This window comes from Melanerpes formicivorus, unplaced genomic scaffold (assembly GCF_026170545.1).
Source record: "Melanerpes formicivorus ecotype bairdi unplaced genomic scaffold, bMelFor1.0.p_v2 SCAF_10, whole genome shotgun sequence".
Classification (NCBI taxonomy): Eukaryota; Metazoa; Chordata; class Aves; order Piciformes; family Picidae; genus Melanerpes; species Melanerpes formicivorus.
This window is the reverse complement of record NW_027142362.1, coordinates 1,451,498-1,467,040: the sequence shown is the minus strand read 5'-3', so window position 1 is coordinate 1,467,040 and position 15,543 is coordinate 1,451,498. Positions and strand designations below refer to the sequence as shown.

Below are 15,543 nucleotides of genomic sequence, written 5' to 3'. Positions count from 1 at the left end.
AGGACTGTTTGAGTCCTGCAGTTTGTAACTCTGGCACCTGACACCAGTCACTGAAGAAATCTGGATTCAACATAGAATTTTGAATTATTTTGCTTGTGGGATATTTAATACACTAAGAAAGTGCCAATCCACACTTGGAAGCTGAGGGGAAGAGTTTATGGCCCCCTTCTGAAGTGAGCAGTTATAGCAGAGCACAGCGTGGAATGAAATGCAATATTGCCATCTACTGCCAGCCAGGAGAGCAGCCCCTCCGCATCTGGCACATGCAGCTGAAGACAGGATCAATGTTTCAGGACATGGAATCTTTTAATCATAATGAAAACGTGATCTTGACTGATCCGAGGTCACATCACATTAATACAGTCTTCAAAGCTTTTTTAATAATACAATTAACGATTTCTGCCTGACCATTAAGAGAATTAAAGACCAAAAAGCTTAAGGGGTAGTGACCCATTCAGTTTCAGTTTTTAAGACAACCTCAAAGCAACATGGACTTCTTTCCTTTTTTTACCCCTCCTTCCCCTTTAAATTGCCAGAAACATCATTCTTGGATGTGTTGTTCTATTTGTGTTCATGAATATCACACTTTAAGAAAAGACTTGGATAAGCCAGTAAAGGGGATCTCCATTCTGATTAGCCAACCCCTTTTATCTTGTGAACCAAGAGGTCAGGCTAGGACAGCTCACACTACCGTAAGAAGAAAAACAACATCATCAATTAGGAAGGTTGAAACTACAGTTTGATGCAAAAAGAGACTTACTTCCACAGAGGCACTTTAATTCCTCCCTTCCCTTTCTCCAAACCAACAGTCTCATTCTCATCTCACTCAAGCTCTCATCCACACCTCTGCAAATTAGTTGAAAAGCTTCAAAAGAATGTAATAAAGCCCAGAATACATCCTGGCTAATTTTTGCTCACAGTATATTCAACTCAGCACCAGAAGCCACATAATTCAAATGGCATTTCCCAACAAGTCATGCTATCAGTCAGCTACTAACTTTAGCCTGAGCATCCCTGGCTTCAAGCTGCTCCCTTTGCAGCAGCACACAGCATGGGATGCTGGCTCCCATCACTACCCACCATCAGGACACAGCAGGGCTCACACTAAGCAGAGGCTGTGGCCAGAAAGGCAGGACTGATGTGCATTGATATGGCTGCTGTACGAGGGAGGTCAGCATCAGAGAGCAGTGACTTGGTGAGTTTCACCCTGGATGAGTTCAGGAAATATTTTAACCCACCTGGCATTATATCACATGTGTCTGTACCAGCTGAGTTCTCTGCTGTGCTTGGTTGCTTTCTGCCTTTTTATTGCCTTTTTTTCAGGCACTATATATAAAACCTGACAGTCCATGTTTATATTTAAGTAAGGATGAGGCGACCCCAGGCATCCATTGCAGATCCTGGGCAGGAGTTTGTGAGGGAAAGCAGAGTGCTCTGTGGCTCCACTCTGCTCCTGGGCAGGACACAGGAGGAGAGGAGCAGAACTGTGCATGGGCACAGAAAACTGCAGATGAAACAAAGGGACTGTGAAAAAATCTGTAACAACAATGAAGAACAGAGCTCAGCCCACATCATCCCATATGAGTTTATTGCCCTGGGAAGGGCTTCAGCTGTGGGATTTGGCAAAGGTGATTCTTTCAGATCAGCTACAGCAATCCACTGCTACAAACAGAGAATCAGAACTGCTGCAGCATTTCTGGCTAATACCGGCGTTGTTTTTCCCCTCAGCTAGGGCAGGAGATCCTGCTTGTCCTGATCCTGCTAAACTGAGAGGTGAATTATCAGAGTAAGTCTTACCTCCCCTTCAGATCCTATTGCTAGACAGGAAGGGGACAGGAAATCATCTGCATCACTGTAACTATGCTGCATCCAAGATACTGGCTGGTCCAGGACACTACAAGACAAAAATCCAGAGGCAAAAGTCAAGAACATCTATCACTTGTACCTGATGCTAGCTCTGTCTGTGGTAGAAATCTGCCTTCCCATTCCTCTGCAGAACTGCAGCACACTCTGTAAGCTTAGGCCTGCAAGTCAAAAGCCAGGCAAGGACAGAGCACAGCATGGTATATCCATGTTGGAAGCCAAAGGCTCTCTGAAGCTCTTGGTCTCAATGAGTAGAAAGACCTGAGATCCCTCCCTCCCATCCCCAGCATGGCAGAGCAATGTGCTTTGCTATGTGTTTGACAGCTCACAAGGATATTACCCATGGAAGTGCTAGTGTCTTTGATGCCTTAACTGTTCAGGCAGCACATGCTAAATATCGTCTTGCAGAAACTTCTGATGTCTACAGGGAGCAAGACCTCTTCTTGACCTTTTCTCTTGCTATTTTGCTGGTTTTGTTCTGTGCTTCTCAGAGCTGCTCTTCCATTCCAGATGCACAAAAGAGGTCAAACTAGCAGAGGTGGCTTGTGCCAAAGGCTTTGGCTTCTACCAAGAGACACTTTAAAAGAAAGATATTTGTGCTTGTGACACAGAGCAAAGAGGGACAATGTGTCTTTCACTCCAATTGCTTTACCCACCAACCTTCTACGCAAACAAGGATAAAAGCAGCATTTCAGTCTGTATGACAGCAGATGGGCTCTGCATGCAGCACAAGAGAAATAGATTTAAAAAAGATTGAACCAGCCCCAAGATCTGGAGTGGGTGAGGGAATCAGAAGGCTCTTTTGTATCATGGGGCTTGAAGACAGCAGTTACCTAAAATGCATCTTAGTTGATATACTTATCAAGGGCTTGGAGGAGTGGGGACAGGCCAAGCAAGGAGAAACTCAGACAATTAGTCAGCTGAACTAATCTGTTTAGGAAGGGTTTTTCTCTTCTGCCTCCCCACTTCTTGCAGAAAGCTGGGACAGAATTACTGGTTTCAGGTAGCAGGACTGAGGTTATGCTGCACATCTGTATCTTTTAAAAGCAGCATGAAATTAATGCTGTTAAGCCAAGGCCATTCCTGTTGACCAGAGGGCACACATGGCTCTGAAGTGTTTCTCCTCTCATGGTCACTGACCTTTAACATACCACAGACCAGAGAGGGTGAGCTACTAATTTATAAATCAGATGCTGGTGAATGAATACCAACATCCCCTAATGTACTCATCCACCCCTGATCTCCACCTTGAGAATTAAAACCAAAAAATGTTCAACTTCTAAGTGTCAGCTGGCTGGGAGAAAAGGATTGGAGAATTCCTCCAGATGGAGTTTATTGATCTGACCAAAATGAAGCCTTTGGTTTAAATTACAATTGTAAAAATTTGTATCAAAAAAGCACTACCAAAAACCCCCAAAAAGCAACCACCAAACACAAAAACCTTCAAGAGAGAAAAATTCAATGAAGCAAGCACAAAGCCCAAGCCAAACAGAGAGATTAAACTGAAATGTTACCATTGAGTTAGATTGCAAGAGGAAACAAATTGAAAAGCAGGCTCATTACAAACTCCTAACTTTGTCTCCTGTGTACTTAAGTTTTATTGCATGCTCACCTGTCACAAGGAATATATAAAGGGAGGCCTAAGCCAATAGCAAACAACTACAGCTGGATGCATTCCTTGTTTATGCAGTCGAGCAATAAATTGAACAAAGCAGAAACTCTATTTGGACATGTTAATTCTGTCTCTTTCTGTAACATCCTTGACATGCAAATGTAAAGAAGAATCTAACTAGGAACTGAGGTTCCATAGGAAAGGACACTAAACCGTGGATTTGAACACCCCTAAACGACTCCAAATCACCTCTTGTGTTTTACTGACCTCCTAAGGCTTTCCATATGAACACAGAATCAACCCCAATTATGTCAGCTAGGCACTCAGCTCTAAGGATGTCATTGAGCCTTTGTTTTGGACACAGTCAATCCAAAGGTGCCAAATCAGTCTGGTTTTCAGACTAACAAGTTCAGACAAGTTAGCTGTTATTCCTACTTCAGCAGGCTTTTGGATAGCTGGCTTCTTGTAATCAAACAATGTAACAGAAAATGGGTTATTGAGGAGTGTTGAATTTGCAATTCTAAACTCCTACCAAATTTCCCATACAGACATCAGAAGTTTCATAATGTGACTTCTAGCAGATCCTCCAAGACCTGTCCATGACTGTCCAAACTCGCTCCATAATGGATTGAAGTCATCACAGAGATAGAGTGAGGAATATTGGCCCAAGTTACTGACATCCTAACCTCTAAGACTTGCACAGAGCTTCTACCACATAGCAGACAGATGTGTCGAGGCACACGAATCCTGGAGTGTGATACTGTAGGCCTGGGGAACTGGGAAACCACCCCAGAAATAGAGTTATCATTTGGTTTATAAAGAACAAGTGACAGAACAGAGAATGACTTCTTTGAAACATTTGCATCACAATCTTTGATTAGGCTGAAGAGTTGCCTTTAATGTACAGCTTTATCTTTGCAATGAAGTCTTACTTTATCAGTTAAACAAAGCATGAAGCATTTAAAAATCAACTTTAAATAAGAATTCGATCCTTAAATCATCTGCTTGCCTAATCTGCTCTTCTCTCCTTCAGAATGGTCGCATACAAAGCACAGTAGCAAAGGAAGCAGCTCAGGGCAAATACAGAATCACAGAATCGCCAAGGTTGGAAGAGACCTCAAGATCATCAAGTCCAACCTGTCACCACAGACCCCATGACTAAACCATGGCCCCACGTGCCACATCCAGTCCCCTTCTGAACCCCTCCAGGGATGGGGACTCCTTTGGTTTTCTACTGGTGAGAATATCAAGGGTATAATCCATGGCAGCTGTCAGTACATTTAAATAAAACAAAAATCAAAGAAAATGCTCAGGAGTACTCTGAAGCAAAGCATGGAAGAGGCAGGGCAGGGACAGAAATGGAAAAATTAGGTGCTCAAGTTATTTGTTGAACAACTGCAACAGAATCTTCTCATGCTGGGAAGCTACGAAGTACAACATGGAAAAATTCCACCCAGGCTTCCTGAAGAGACAAGAGGGCATGAGCACGAAGAGGCAATCTGGGTGCAGTCTGCACTTTGTGCTACTCTGTGGTTTCATCTTGACCTCACAAATATTTGACAAAAATCAACTCAGGGCCCACTGGAGAGAAACTCCACAGATGCAATGAGACTGAATGGCAAACACAAGACAAGCTTTACCACATCCTCATCCTCCTTTCGCTGAACTGGTAACCCTTCTGTGAAGAAGTCAGCTAACCAGTAACCTTTCTGTGAAGAAGTCAAGCCAGCCAGGGATGTATTTCAAACCCGGGCACCATCTGGAGCAGCCAGGAGATGACGACAACGTTCAGCTAGGTAATGGCGCCATCTCGTGGTAAGAGTAAAGATGACGCTGGATCAAGCGTTTCGGTAGTACCCTGCAACCACTGTGGCCATTAAAGACAACACAGTAAAACAGGTATCTATCAGTTCCTCCACGCTGCTTGAGTTTTACGGGCTGTGTTCACGATTAAGACGTACGCAAGCACGGAAGACTCCTGTGATGATTTACAACCACAGGTCATAGCAGCTAACCTGTGATGATCAGTGTGATTGTAACTGTAACTGAGTCTCTGATGGTGTTTGGGCTTCTTAAGAGGAATGTGGACAACTGAAAATCTTTGAAAGGCCAAGAAGAATGAATCAAAGTCAGGAAAATCTGCTTCACTGAGACAGATCCAAAACCCAGTGCAGTTCATCGATGTCAGGATGGACCACAGGGTATTCATCCCCACACTGAAAGAATGTTGACTGTACCAGAGCCATAGCTTAGCATTAAACAGAAAAGCAAAACCCATCAAAGGAGACTAGAACAACATTAATTCAGACTAAAAAAATTGGGTGCACTTGTAAACACAGCCCTTCAGAACAACTTGCCAATGAGCCTGGCAGATTTCCCACTGCCCAACATCTGAAAGGCAAAACTGTCAAATCAAAACAATCTTTCTAAAAAATGAGTTGTTTTAAGCAAAACCAATGGCTTGTGATACAGCAACCACGCATGAAATTGTCTGGCTTCCATTACATGTGAAACATCATGACAGATTAATGTAATGAAGCTTCTTGCCTTAAAATCCATATGTTTACTTGTCTTGAGAGCCATTCAAATACTTTCTTCAGCTGGCACACGCCCAGATCACTGCTAGCACTAATGCTGATGTCTAACATCTTGCTGGTAGGCCTGACTTGAGTGTCTGTGCTTATGAGAACAATAGCTACAGACTTCCTTTCAGCGGGTCTGCCACCCCTCATGCACACACACTTACCTCCTCCTCACACCCTCGCGTGGAGCTGCAGAAACACCGACGCTTCGAGCCACAGCCACCAGAGTGTAGATTCCAAGGCTTTAAGAACTCCACTCCAAAAATTGGAATGCTCTTTCAAGCTTTTGCCAACTTTTGCAGCAGTCTGAAGCCATCCTATCCTTGAGTAAATGCAGATTTCTTTTATGTAAAAGATCTTCCACTGTGAGAAGAAAAAGTCTGTGCTGTTGGGAGGGCATTTTTGTTCTATTAGGTTCTATTAGGACAGTGAAGATATGGATCTGTTTCTGCTTCCCTCTCAGGATTCTTGTGATTTCATTTAAGAAGCACTTCAGACTGACAAGAATGCATTGCAGGTCCAAGCTTCAAAATTAATCACATAGTTTAAAGTGCTAAATGAAAACAAGGACAGAAAAATATAAAGAAAATCCATCACTATTCAGACAAGTGCTGGGAGCCAGCATTCCTGACCCTACAGGCAGTCAGTTTGTGTCCTCCTGCAGCATGGAGCCCAGGAGTTTAATATTAGTAAGCAGGACCTCAGAACTTCTGGCTCTGGTTCTTTACTGGATATATATAATGGGCAAATGACTGCATCCTCTTACCCTGCTGTCTCTGCTCGGTGTGTTTCATGTGCCAGGCAGGGCAGGGCAGATGAACTGAATGTAGAACATCCCTAACTCACAAGTTTTGATCAGAAGGATGGTGTGATCACTTTTTTTGATCAGCAACACCAAGCCATCTGCCAACACCACCTCATCAAATGCACCTTGGTTTACTTCTAGAATATGCCCAGTTGCTCTCATGAGCATTTCTGATGAAAAAGCATTCCCTAGAAAACAAAAAGCTAAACATAATCAAAGACGACAATTCTTATAGAGAGGAAAGAAGCAACTTCTCTAGGAGAAGAGCAAGTAATGTGGCTGTTAATGCAGCCAGTGGATTGCTGGATAATAGAGAGGAGAAACAGAAACATAGTCTGAGAATATTGAAAAGTGTCCCCAGATACAGAATCAATTTAATCAGACTGGGTATCTGCCCATTCCACACCCAGTACCTATCCACCCTTTTTATTCTAATACAAAGTCATGCAGAGTTTCCTGAGGCCTTCTTAGATAAAAATTTGCTGAAAGACTTAAATCAGATTAAACTTCTGAATTGTCTCCACTTGTTGGAACAATTCCAGTTTACCTTACCCCGACAATCATAATGTAGGCTGTTATGTGTACACTAGACATGAGGCTAGTTTGCTAGGCTGCTGCAACTCAGGAATCAGCTTTTGTGAGGAGAGGTACAGTCATTTTCTATCAGGCCTAGGAGCTGCTTTTATTGCAACTACTCATAAATATTGTATGAAATAAATAACCATTTACTAATACATTAAGTAAGAACACAACAGGAGAACACACAGCTTCCAGAAGTCTTTATAGTGTGCCCTTTGTGACTCGATTAAACAACAACCTGAAGATGACTGATTATAAAGTTAGTCCTGAAGGCATTATCCTTGAGACAAGAGAACCATAGCAACATGATTAAGGCTGGCACACAGTTCAGTGTTTTAATTCTCTTGGCAAACTCTTGTAAGTTCCAATTATAGCTTTTTTTATTATTATTTAAAAGAGATGCCTAGAAAGGTCTGGTTTGGATGTGTCTCAGGCATATGGTTTACTGAGCAGCACAACAGGGAAGGAGTTACTTGGATACGTGAGTAAATGCTATGTTAAATCACAACCCTAAACAAAATGAGGGTGACAGAACTACGCGTGAGCCATTATGCCAAACGGGGGGAAATCTACATCCCCCCAGTGTACCTACAGTGCCTGCCCACAGAACTGTCTCCTTGGCAATGCTGCATTTCTTTCTGGAAAGAACTAGCCACCTCTCCTTGTTCCAAGGTATCCACTTCAGAATTACAGGCTGCTGGATCTCTTCAGGCTCATCAAGTCCCTACTGCCTACCTCTTTGCAAAGCCGCCTCTGCCACTGGACTAAAGATCTGACCCTGCAGTGCTTCACCTGGTATCATTACTACAACACTGCAGCTTTAAACATTCCCCACTTCAGAAACCCTTCACAAAATCTAACACAGAACCAGCCTGTGCTGAAATAGGAAAATTTCTTTACCAAACCATATAATGAGTAATTTAATGAAACATGTTATACATCCAAGCTTTCTAAGTGCCAATTATTAGGAAGGAGCCTACAGAAAATAAAACATGGAACATGTAATCCACACAAAGTTCTACAGCCTGAGTTTACACGCAGCACGATCACAGTGCCTGAATTTAAAGGCTGTTTAAAGCCTCTAGCTTGTTCACTCTTCTCTTCTGCATCAAACTTGTGTGTTAATGGAGTTTATATGCCAGCCTGTCCACCATGGGGTTTAAGGCAGATTTTTCTGCTAGAAAAACTCCAAGGGAAACAATTCCTGATCAATTGTTCTCTTTGAGAGGAAGGTTACAGCTGTCATTCTGATACCAACGTGTGTTGCAGTATCTCTCTTCCATAATGCAGGATGTGGTTTCCATAGAAATATCTTCATACATCAGTATCTACAAGCTCTCCAATTATTCCCTTTTGGACATCTCATGCAATCCAATAAAACCTTTTCAGAGCAGGGAAATAACCAGGCTCAACTACAACTTAATTACTTGCTGAGAAGAAAAAAAAAGGCCAATTAAGAAACAAAAGCTTTATTTAAAACAAAACACAAGATGGAGAACAGGAGTCTGGCAAAAATATTGTCTCTTACCTGAAGAAATGCCTCCAGTATTAAAATTGTGAACAGTCACAATTTTTGAGGCCACACTGAGATTTTGCTGATTTTTAAAAGTACAATTATGGTGCCATTCTAACTTGTTTGGCAGCCTTGTCTCCCACTAAGCCCCCAGGGCCTGCTCTTCTTCTGACTCCTTTTCTGAATGTTTTTCTGAATCGCTGAGCGTTGCCTGCACCATGTTTTAAGTCCTCTTCTTCAGGACATGCTGAGTTTAGACTCTGTGCTGCTGGGTCGTCTTTTATTTCTGTAGCATCTCCTGCCACTTTCTCAGCACCATGAACGGATTCAACATCCTGAAATAAGAAGCAAGACAGAGGGAGCACCAAATTATACACAAACAGCATAAGCAGTGACTTGATCCCAACAGAAAATGCTTCTGTCACCCAAGGCCACCATAAGCATGCAAGGCAAGAAAGCGAGCTGCACTGTTTGTATAGATCAGGCTTCATTCCCACTGCTCCTCCCGAGTTCCCAGAAGTGTCAGCATAAAGCAAACAGGGAGTACAGGGAGCCTTGATCTGGCTGGGTGGGCTCTGCAGCCATGACCACAGCACATAACGCAAGAGCGTGCACCGCAGGGGCCGGTGCTGTCACAGCTTCCCCAGGAGACCCATGTCTGAAGAAAACAAACTGAGTTAATTGTGTGGCAACCCAAATGTGCCAGGGAAACAACCCCTACAGCTCTTTGTTTTGCTTCCACTCCTCTCTCCTCTTTCTTTGTTACTTGAAAAACCTTCATTACTGTGATTTGTTTTCTCAGATACATGTATCCCCTAACTAGATTTAGGCTTCTTTCAAACATCTTGGCCTGTTTCAGACCTCCACCCTGCAAAAAGCTAAGTGCAGTCAGATCTGCAGCTCAGTAGTGGGATGAAATAGAACCACAGAGATCTTGGCTTACTCATTATAAAGGTGTCACACTCAAAGCCCTGTGCAGGCACAGGAAAAGCCACAGTTCAGTTCAGAATGCCACTGCATAGGTACACCTTGGCATTCGTTGTATGCCAGCTTGGTCACAGTTCCCTCATCTCAGCAAGGATCAAACTAAAACATTTAGCAAAAACTATCCTGCAGCCTTTAACCTCTCAACCAACTAGAGCTATATAAATTAGCTATACAAACCACTTATATGCATATGTATAAATACTATCTTCATAAACCTGTGGGCAGTAAACCAAAATCACCTATAGCTGTCTGTGATGGTCTCATAGTTAAACCTCACAATGGCCAAAAAGGGAAAAGACCACTAATTAAAGTGACAAAACAGCAAACTGATCACTTTACCTTATTCACCTGGTCCACAGCTGATTCTCTGGGCTTACTGCATTGAGCATTTTCCATCTGAGAGCCCTCTTCAGTGAATAATTTTGTCCCAGAAGAGATTAAATGGTAAAAAATGTTAGCAGACTTCCATGGCAATTTTAAGAAGCACAGCAGAAAAAAAAAAGCTCTTGCCTTGCTTTTGTCATTTAACCAAACCAGGGTGCCCAATGACACTACCACGAAAACCTCACATGAACAACTATGCTAGAGACAAAACACCTCTGGGTCTTTACTAGCCTGAGTGTTGTGCTAAATTGATCATCTCTTCATCTCTTATACCCAGAAAACCCATATTGCTTCCTGCCTTTCAGAAAACAGAGGTATTCTGAAGAATTCAAGTAGAGGATTAGGAAATTGATTCTAATTCTTGTTCAGCTTGCTTCTTTTTGTAATTTATTTGGTTTTGTTTTGTTCATGTTTCCATGCTTCATGGATATGACTAAACTGCTTCAAAACAGCTCCATTTACTGCTTGGTCGGTTTAGCACCTAGGACCAAGCCAGTTAAATGATTTCTGTTCCCAGAAGAGACACGTCACAGTGCTCAGGTGACTAAGGCTATTTGCTGTAAATAAATCTCTCCATTTTGCAAACAATGAGAATTAACTCCGAATGAATGATGGCAGCAACGTGTGACAGCATGCTGGAGAGCTTGATGTTTGTAGCCCTGTGTATGCATGCAGCCAGAAATGCACGTGCAACATCCAAAGAGCTTGATCTTTACAGTCCTAAGTACACATGCAGGCAGAAGGGGGGGGGGGGGTGCATTTCTATGTCTATGTATGGAGACCAGCTGCAGAGAGCAGTGCTGCAGTTTAGCTGTACTGCCACTAGATGCAGCCACATAACCTTGCAAAATTTAAGATTCTGACTTCAGGGTTACAGAAACCTTTTCTGGAATATTCATGATTGCAGAAATCTTAAACAACATCAATAATATTAAATCCTGAATACTGGCCCCAAAAAAAGGCAGAATATTCAATTTTTCTTCTCAACTATTCTGTTCCAAAACAGAGCACTGCAAATGCCAGCAGGGATCTAAGAAATCAGAGCAGAGTAAGACTTGTCTGTTTTCATGGTGGTTGCCATAGACCAGACTGGGGCTGACAATATTGAATTACATCATGTTTTGCTTTCTACATAACAGAGCAGGCAGGAATGAAGCACTATGTTCCCAAGTGACACCCTAAAGATAGAATCATAGACCAGTCAGAGTTGGAACAGACCTTTCAAAGGCCATCTAGTCCAACCTCCTGCAATGAGCAGGGGCATCTTCAGGGGCAGGCTGTTCAGAGCCCCATCTGACCTGACCTTGAATGCTTCCAGGGATGGGGACACCTAGCACCTCTCTGGGAAACCTGCAGCAGTGTTTCACTACCCTCAGTGTAAAACATCTCTCCTTTTATCTAGTCTAAATCTTCCCTCTTTTAGTCTAAGACCATTGCTCCTTGTTTTATTGCAACAGGCCGTGCTAAAACTTCTGTCTCACTCTCTCTCATAGGCCCCCTTTAAGTACTGTGAAGGGCTGCAATAAAGCCTCCCTGGAGCCTTCTCTTCTCCAGGATGAAGAATCACAACTCTCACAGCCTGTCCTCACAGGAGAGGTGTTCCAGCCCTCTGATCCTCTTTGCGGCATTTTCTGGACCCACTCCAACAGATCTGTGTCATTCCTGTGCTGAGGACCCCAGAGTGGGATACAGCACTCCAGGTGAGGTCTCACCAGAGCGGAGGGGCAGAATCACTTTCCTCAATCTGCTTTTGATGCAGCCCAGGATACCATTGGCCTCCTGCACTGCAAAGATGTACTGCCAGCTCATGTCCAATTTTACATACACCAATATCCCCAGGTCCTTTCACCCCCTCAGCCTGCATCGATACCTAGGACTGCCCTGACACAGGTGCAAGCACTTGCTCTTGGCCTTGTTGACCCTCACGAGGTTCACCTGGGCCCCTTTCTCCCTAGTTTGCCCAGGTCCCTCTGGACATCCCTCAGGCATGACTTGGTGTCATCTGCAAACTTGCAGAAGATCTAAATGACCATCTGTGTTGGAACATGTAAGTGTACAGCTCCAGTGGTTCCCATTCTGGGCCACATCTTTTTCCTCTCAGCGTCCTCACACCACAGCTCTGGAGCACAGGTTTCTCTTTACACGTATGGTAAGCAGCACCCCGGGTCAGACAATAGTGGATTCCTGCACTCAGAAAATGTTTCTGCTTTATGAACTATTAAGGAATATCATGCAACTCTGGAAAATGCTCTTGTTATTTCCTCATCAACTGTCAGACAGAGCTACGCAGGAGTGATGCTGCCTTCAGCTCAAAGCAAAACCAGGAAAATCCCCCTAATTTTAGCAGGCCCTATCTGTCCTGTGCTCTCCCTTGGTATTTCCCTGGGTGCATGATATGCACAGTACTGGGATAACACAAGCACAGGAGTAGATATCATTTGTAAAACAGATAGACCAAAGGTATTACAAACTGTTTTAAATAATGAATTTATAGTGGGTTTATTTTCCAGTGAAGATGGGTGGGAAAAGGCCTGTTCAGTGCACTCAGTGTAAATGAAAGTGATGCCCATTGAGCTGTGCACCAAAGTGGAGAAGATGATTTAAAAAGCAGGGGTTTATTATGTCTTTCAGTGCCAAATAAACTGATTCTGCTCCCTTCCACTGTTAAGACCACATTGCCATTCACAATTCATGTAAACTGAAAAAACACACATGCCCATTTCTGGCTGATACTTTCCCTCCTTCCTCTTTTTGTAGGTATGAGATACCTGGTTTACATGAAGAAGATCTGGCCAATGCAGTTCCCAGGCTTTTGCTGACAGCCACTCTGGTGAAACTATATTTATCCACAGTTTGGGTTGTCTCTCTTTGCTTATTTTTGTAGAAGATGGCAAAAAGAAGAAAGAAATAAGGAAGGCTACTCCCCTCCAGGAGCCCCATTCTGTTTGCTGATCTGATCATAGTTCTCTTCAATTGTCATTAAGAAGCTGAATTTAGCAAGATGGATTAAAGGAAAGAGCAACACACCACTTTCTGTTGGTTTAAAGCATGGGGAAGATAAATATAATGGCATCAGAGGAACCCTGCCTAGGGCTAAATTCTGACTAAACTCTCCTGCTGGATGCTGTAGACAAGATGAAACACAGTGCCTCAACTGAAGGTCTCCAAGCCAATAGGACAGATAGGCAGGACAGATGTGGGAAGGCATAGGAGCAATTTGTTCTGTAGCACTCCTTGCTGCCCTCCCAGTAAGAGACAATGGGTCCCCTTCTTTAGAAACCTAGTGCTTAGCACAGCTTGTGTGCATGCAGCAGAGGGACCTGTCTGCATCCCCAGGCTTGCTGAACAGATTACATCAACAAGATCCCCATGTGAACCGTCCAAAGGTTTCCCTACTCTGTGGCTGCCTTTCATGAAGTAGGTTCCCAGCAAGAAGGATTTACCCCACAGGAGAGTACTTTAAATCTTCCAAAAAACATAATGAAAATGTCTGTGTTTCCATCCAAGCAGTGGCAGCAAACTGAAGGTAATTAAAGACATTGCCCATGTGCCATACAACTTTCTTCTTTGTAACAATTTCAGAGAAATAAACCCCTCTCTCTAAGCCAGACACTGTGGTGCAACAGGAACTTCTGGGGCTAACTTCTGACCTGCAGAAAGTGCACTGCAAGGGGAGTTAGGGCCACTTTAAGCCAAGATTCTTTGTTCAGTATCTCTCAGACACTCTCTAGCTCAATTTCATTAGCTCATAATTTCTAAGCAGTGTCCTGTTTACTGGGAAGAAAGCCACGAACTGGACTGCAGACTCAGTAGTTTCTACATGTGCAAACAAAGAAACCACCTATCCACTATCACCCTTGGGTTTATCCCTTATCTTTATATCACTAACATGGCCAAGTTCACATTGTTGTTTATTCTAACTCACTTCCTGAAGGGGATGACTCCATCTGAAGTTTTAACCAGACATTCATTCGCTGGCTCCAGTCTCCTGGTGCTTCTACCTCCCATAGTCGCTTCTGCTCCTCAGGATACATCTGTAAGAACTTCTGACAAACTGAAGAGGAGAAACCAAGGATTGAAGGCACAAATGAATGAAACACACAGTGGAAGGAGGAGTGTATTCTAGCCTGGAAGTTCTCTCAGACATACTTTCATTAGTTCCCTTGGAAGTCCTTTCATCTCCTCCTTATCTCCTCACCCCCCCCCCACCCACCCCTTTTTTTCTTTCTTTTTTCTTTTAGCTGGAGCTTTTAGGAAAAGTCTGTGTGAAATGACCTAAACAGGAACAAGTGGATCCTGTCCATCTCCTGCAGACTAGATTACTTCCCTGTGAGCACAGAAATACAGGACTTGAAATTACTTACTCAGCCCACTTTTTCTGACACTGCATTACAGGACTATCTCCAGGCACTAAGCAGGTTTTAGACTAACAGCAGGCAGGGTTTTTCACCCTCCTACTCTGAGATGAAAGCTCTTTCAGTATTTTCCAGCTTTAACCACTAAGAATGCTACTCTAACTTCTAGTTACAAACCAAACCTTTAGATCAGTTTGTTCTTGGGCAAATACTTCCCTCCAATTTACTACCTCTACCCTGTACGCCATTGCTGGAGTTTGTTTCCCTCTTTGGGTGTGCGAAACAGGGAAGAGGAAGAACTAAGAGAAGTAACAGGAGTACCTGGGTCAGATGGATGATTACCTTTAAACAGCATTCCCACAGATTCTTATCACTGCCAGTACAAGCTGATCATTTGGATAAATGATCAAATTCAGGTTTGCTTAAACTCCCAAACTGAAATCTGTCTTATTTAAAGGTTTCCTTAGGATGTTTCCAGAGCCAAGAGGAGGTGTATAGGTAGAATTAACAGCTAAAAAAATTGCAGGGAGATTCTTGCATTTTCCTTAACCATCATTCTATCAGTTCCATCAGCTATACTAAGACACTGATCTGTACACAAAAAGTTATTTTCATGCTCTCCTCTGTCCATTGTAGCTCATCACAGTATAGAATGGAATGGGCAATTTATCTTCAACATTCAGGCGAGCTTGACAGTGGGATGTCAAACCAAACCCCCTAATTTTGGTATGTAAAGAGTTGCCTTATGGCAACGAGCAGATCCCTGTCATTCATTCCACCCAAGGAAATCCAAACTCAATTCTTTCCATAAAAGTTACAGAAAGTAACACATATACCAAACCAGAAACAGCTGACACATGTGG

At 43.1% G+C, this 15,543-nt stretch overlaps 1 protein-coding gene across 1 annotated transcript in view; it reads right to left on the bottom strand.

Annotated features, from left to right (window-relative positions):
* Positions 1–8,143: 8,143 nt before the first annotated feature.
* The window catches only part of FAM169A (family with sequence similarity 169 member A), a 41,867-nt gene continuing 34,467 nt past the window's right edge, over positions 8,144–15,543 (bottom strand). The window contains exons 8-10 of the mRNA XM_068143351.1: positions 14,251–14,379; positions 10,281–10,348; positions 8,144–9,289 (exon numbers count right to left, since the gene is read on the bottom strand). Of these exons, the coding sequence (XP_067999452.1) occupies positions 9,056–9,289; positions 10,281–10,348; positions 14,251–14,379 (431 nt within the window). The 3' untranslated portion in view covers positions 8,144–9,055. The remainder of the gene's footprint in view (positions 9,290–10,280; positions 10,349–14,250; positions 14,380–15,543) is intronic.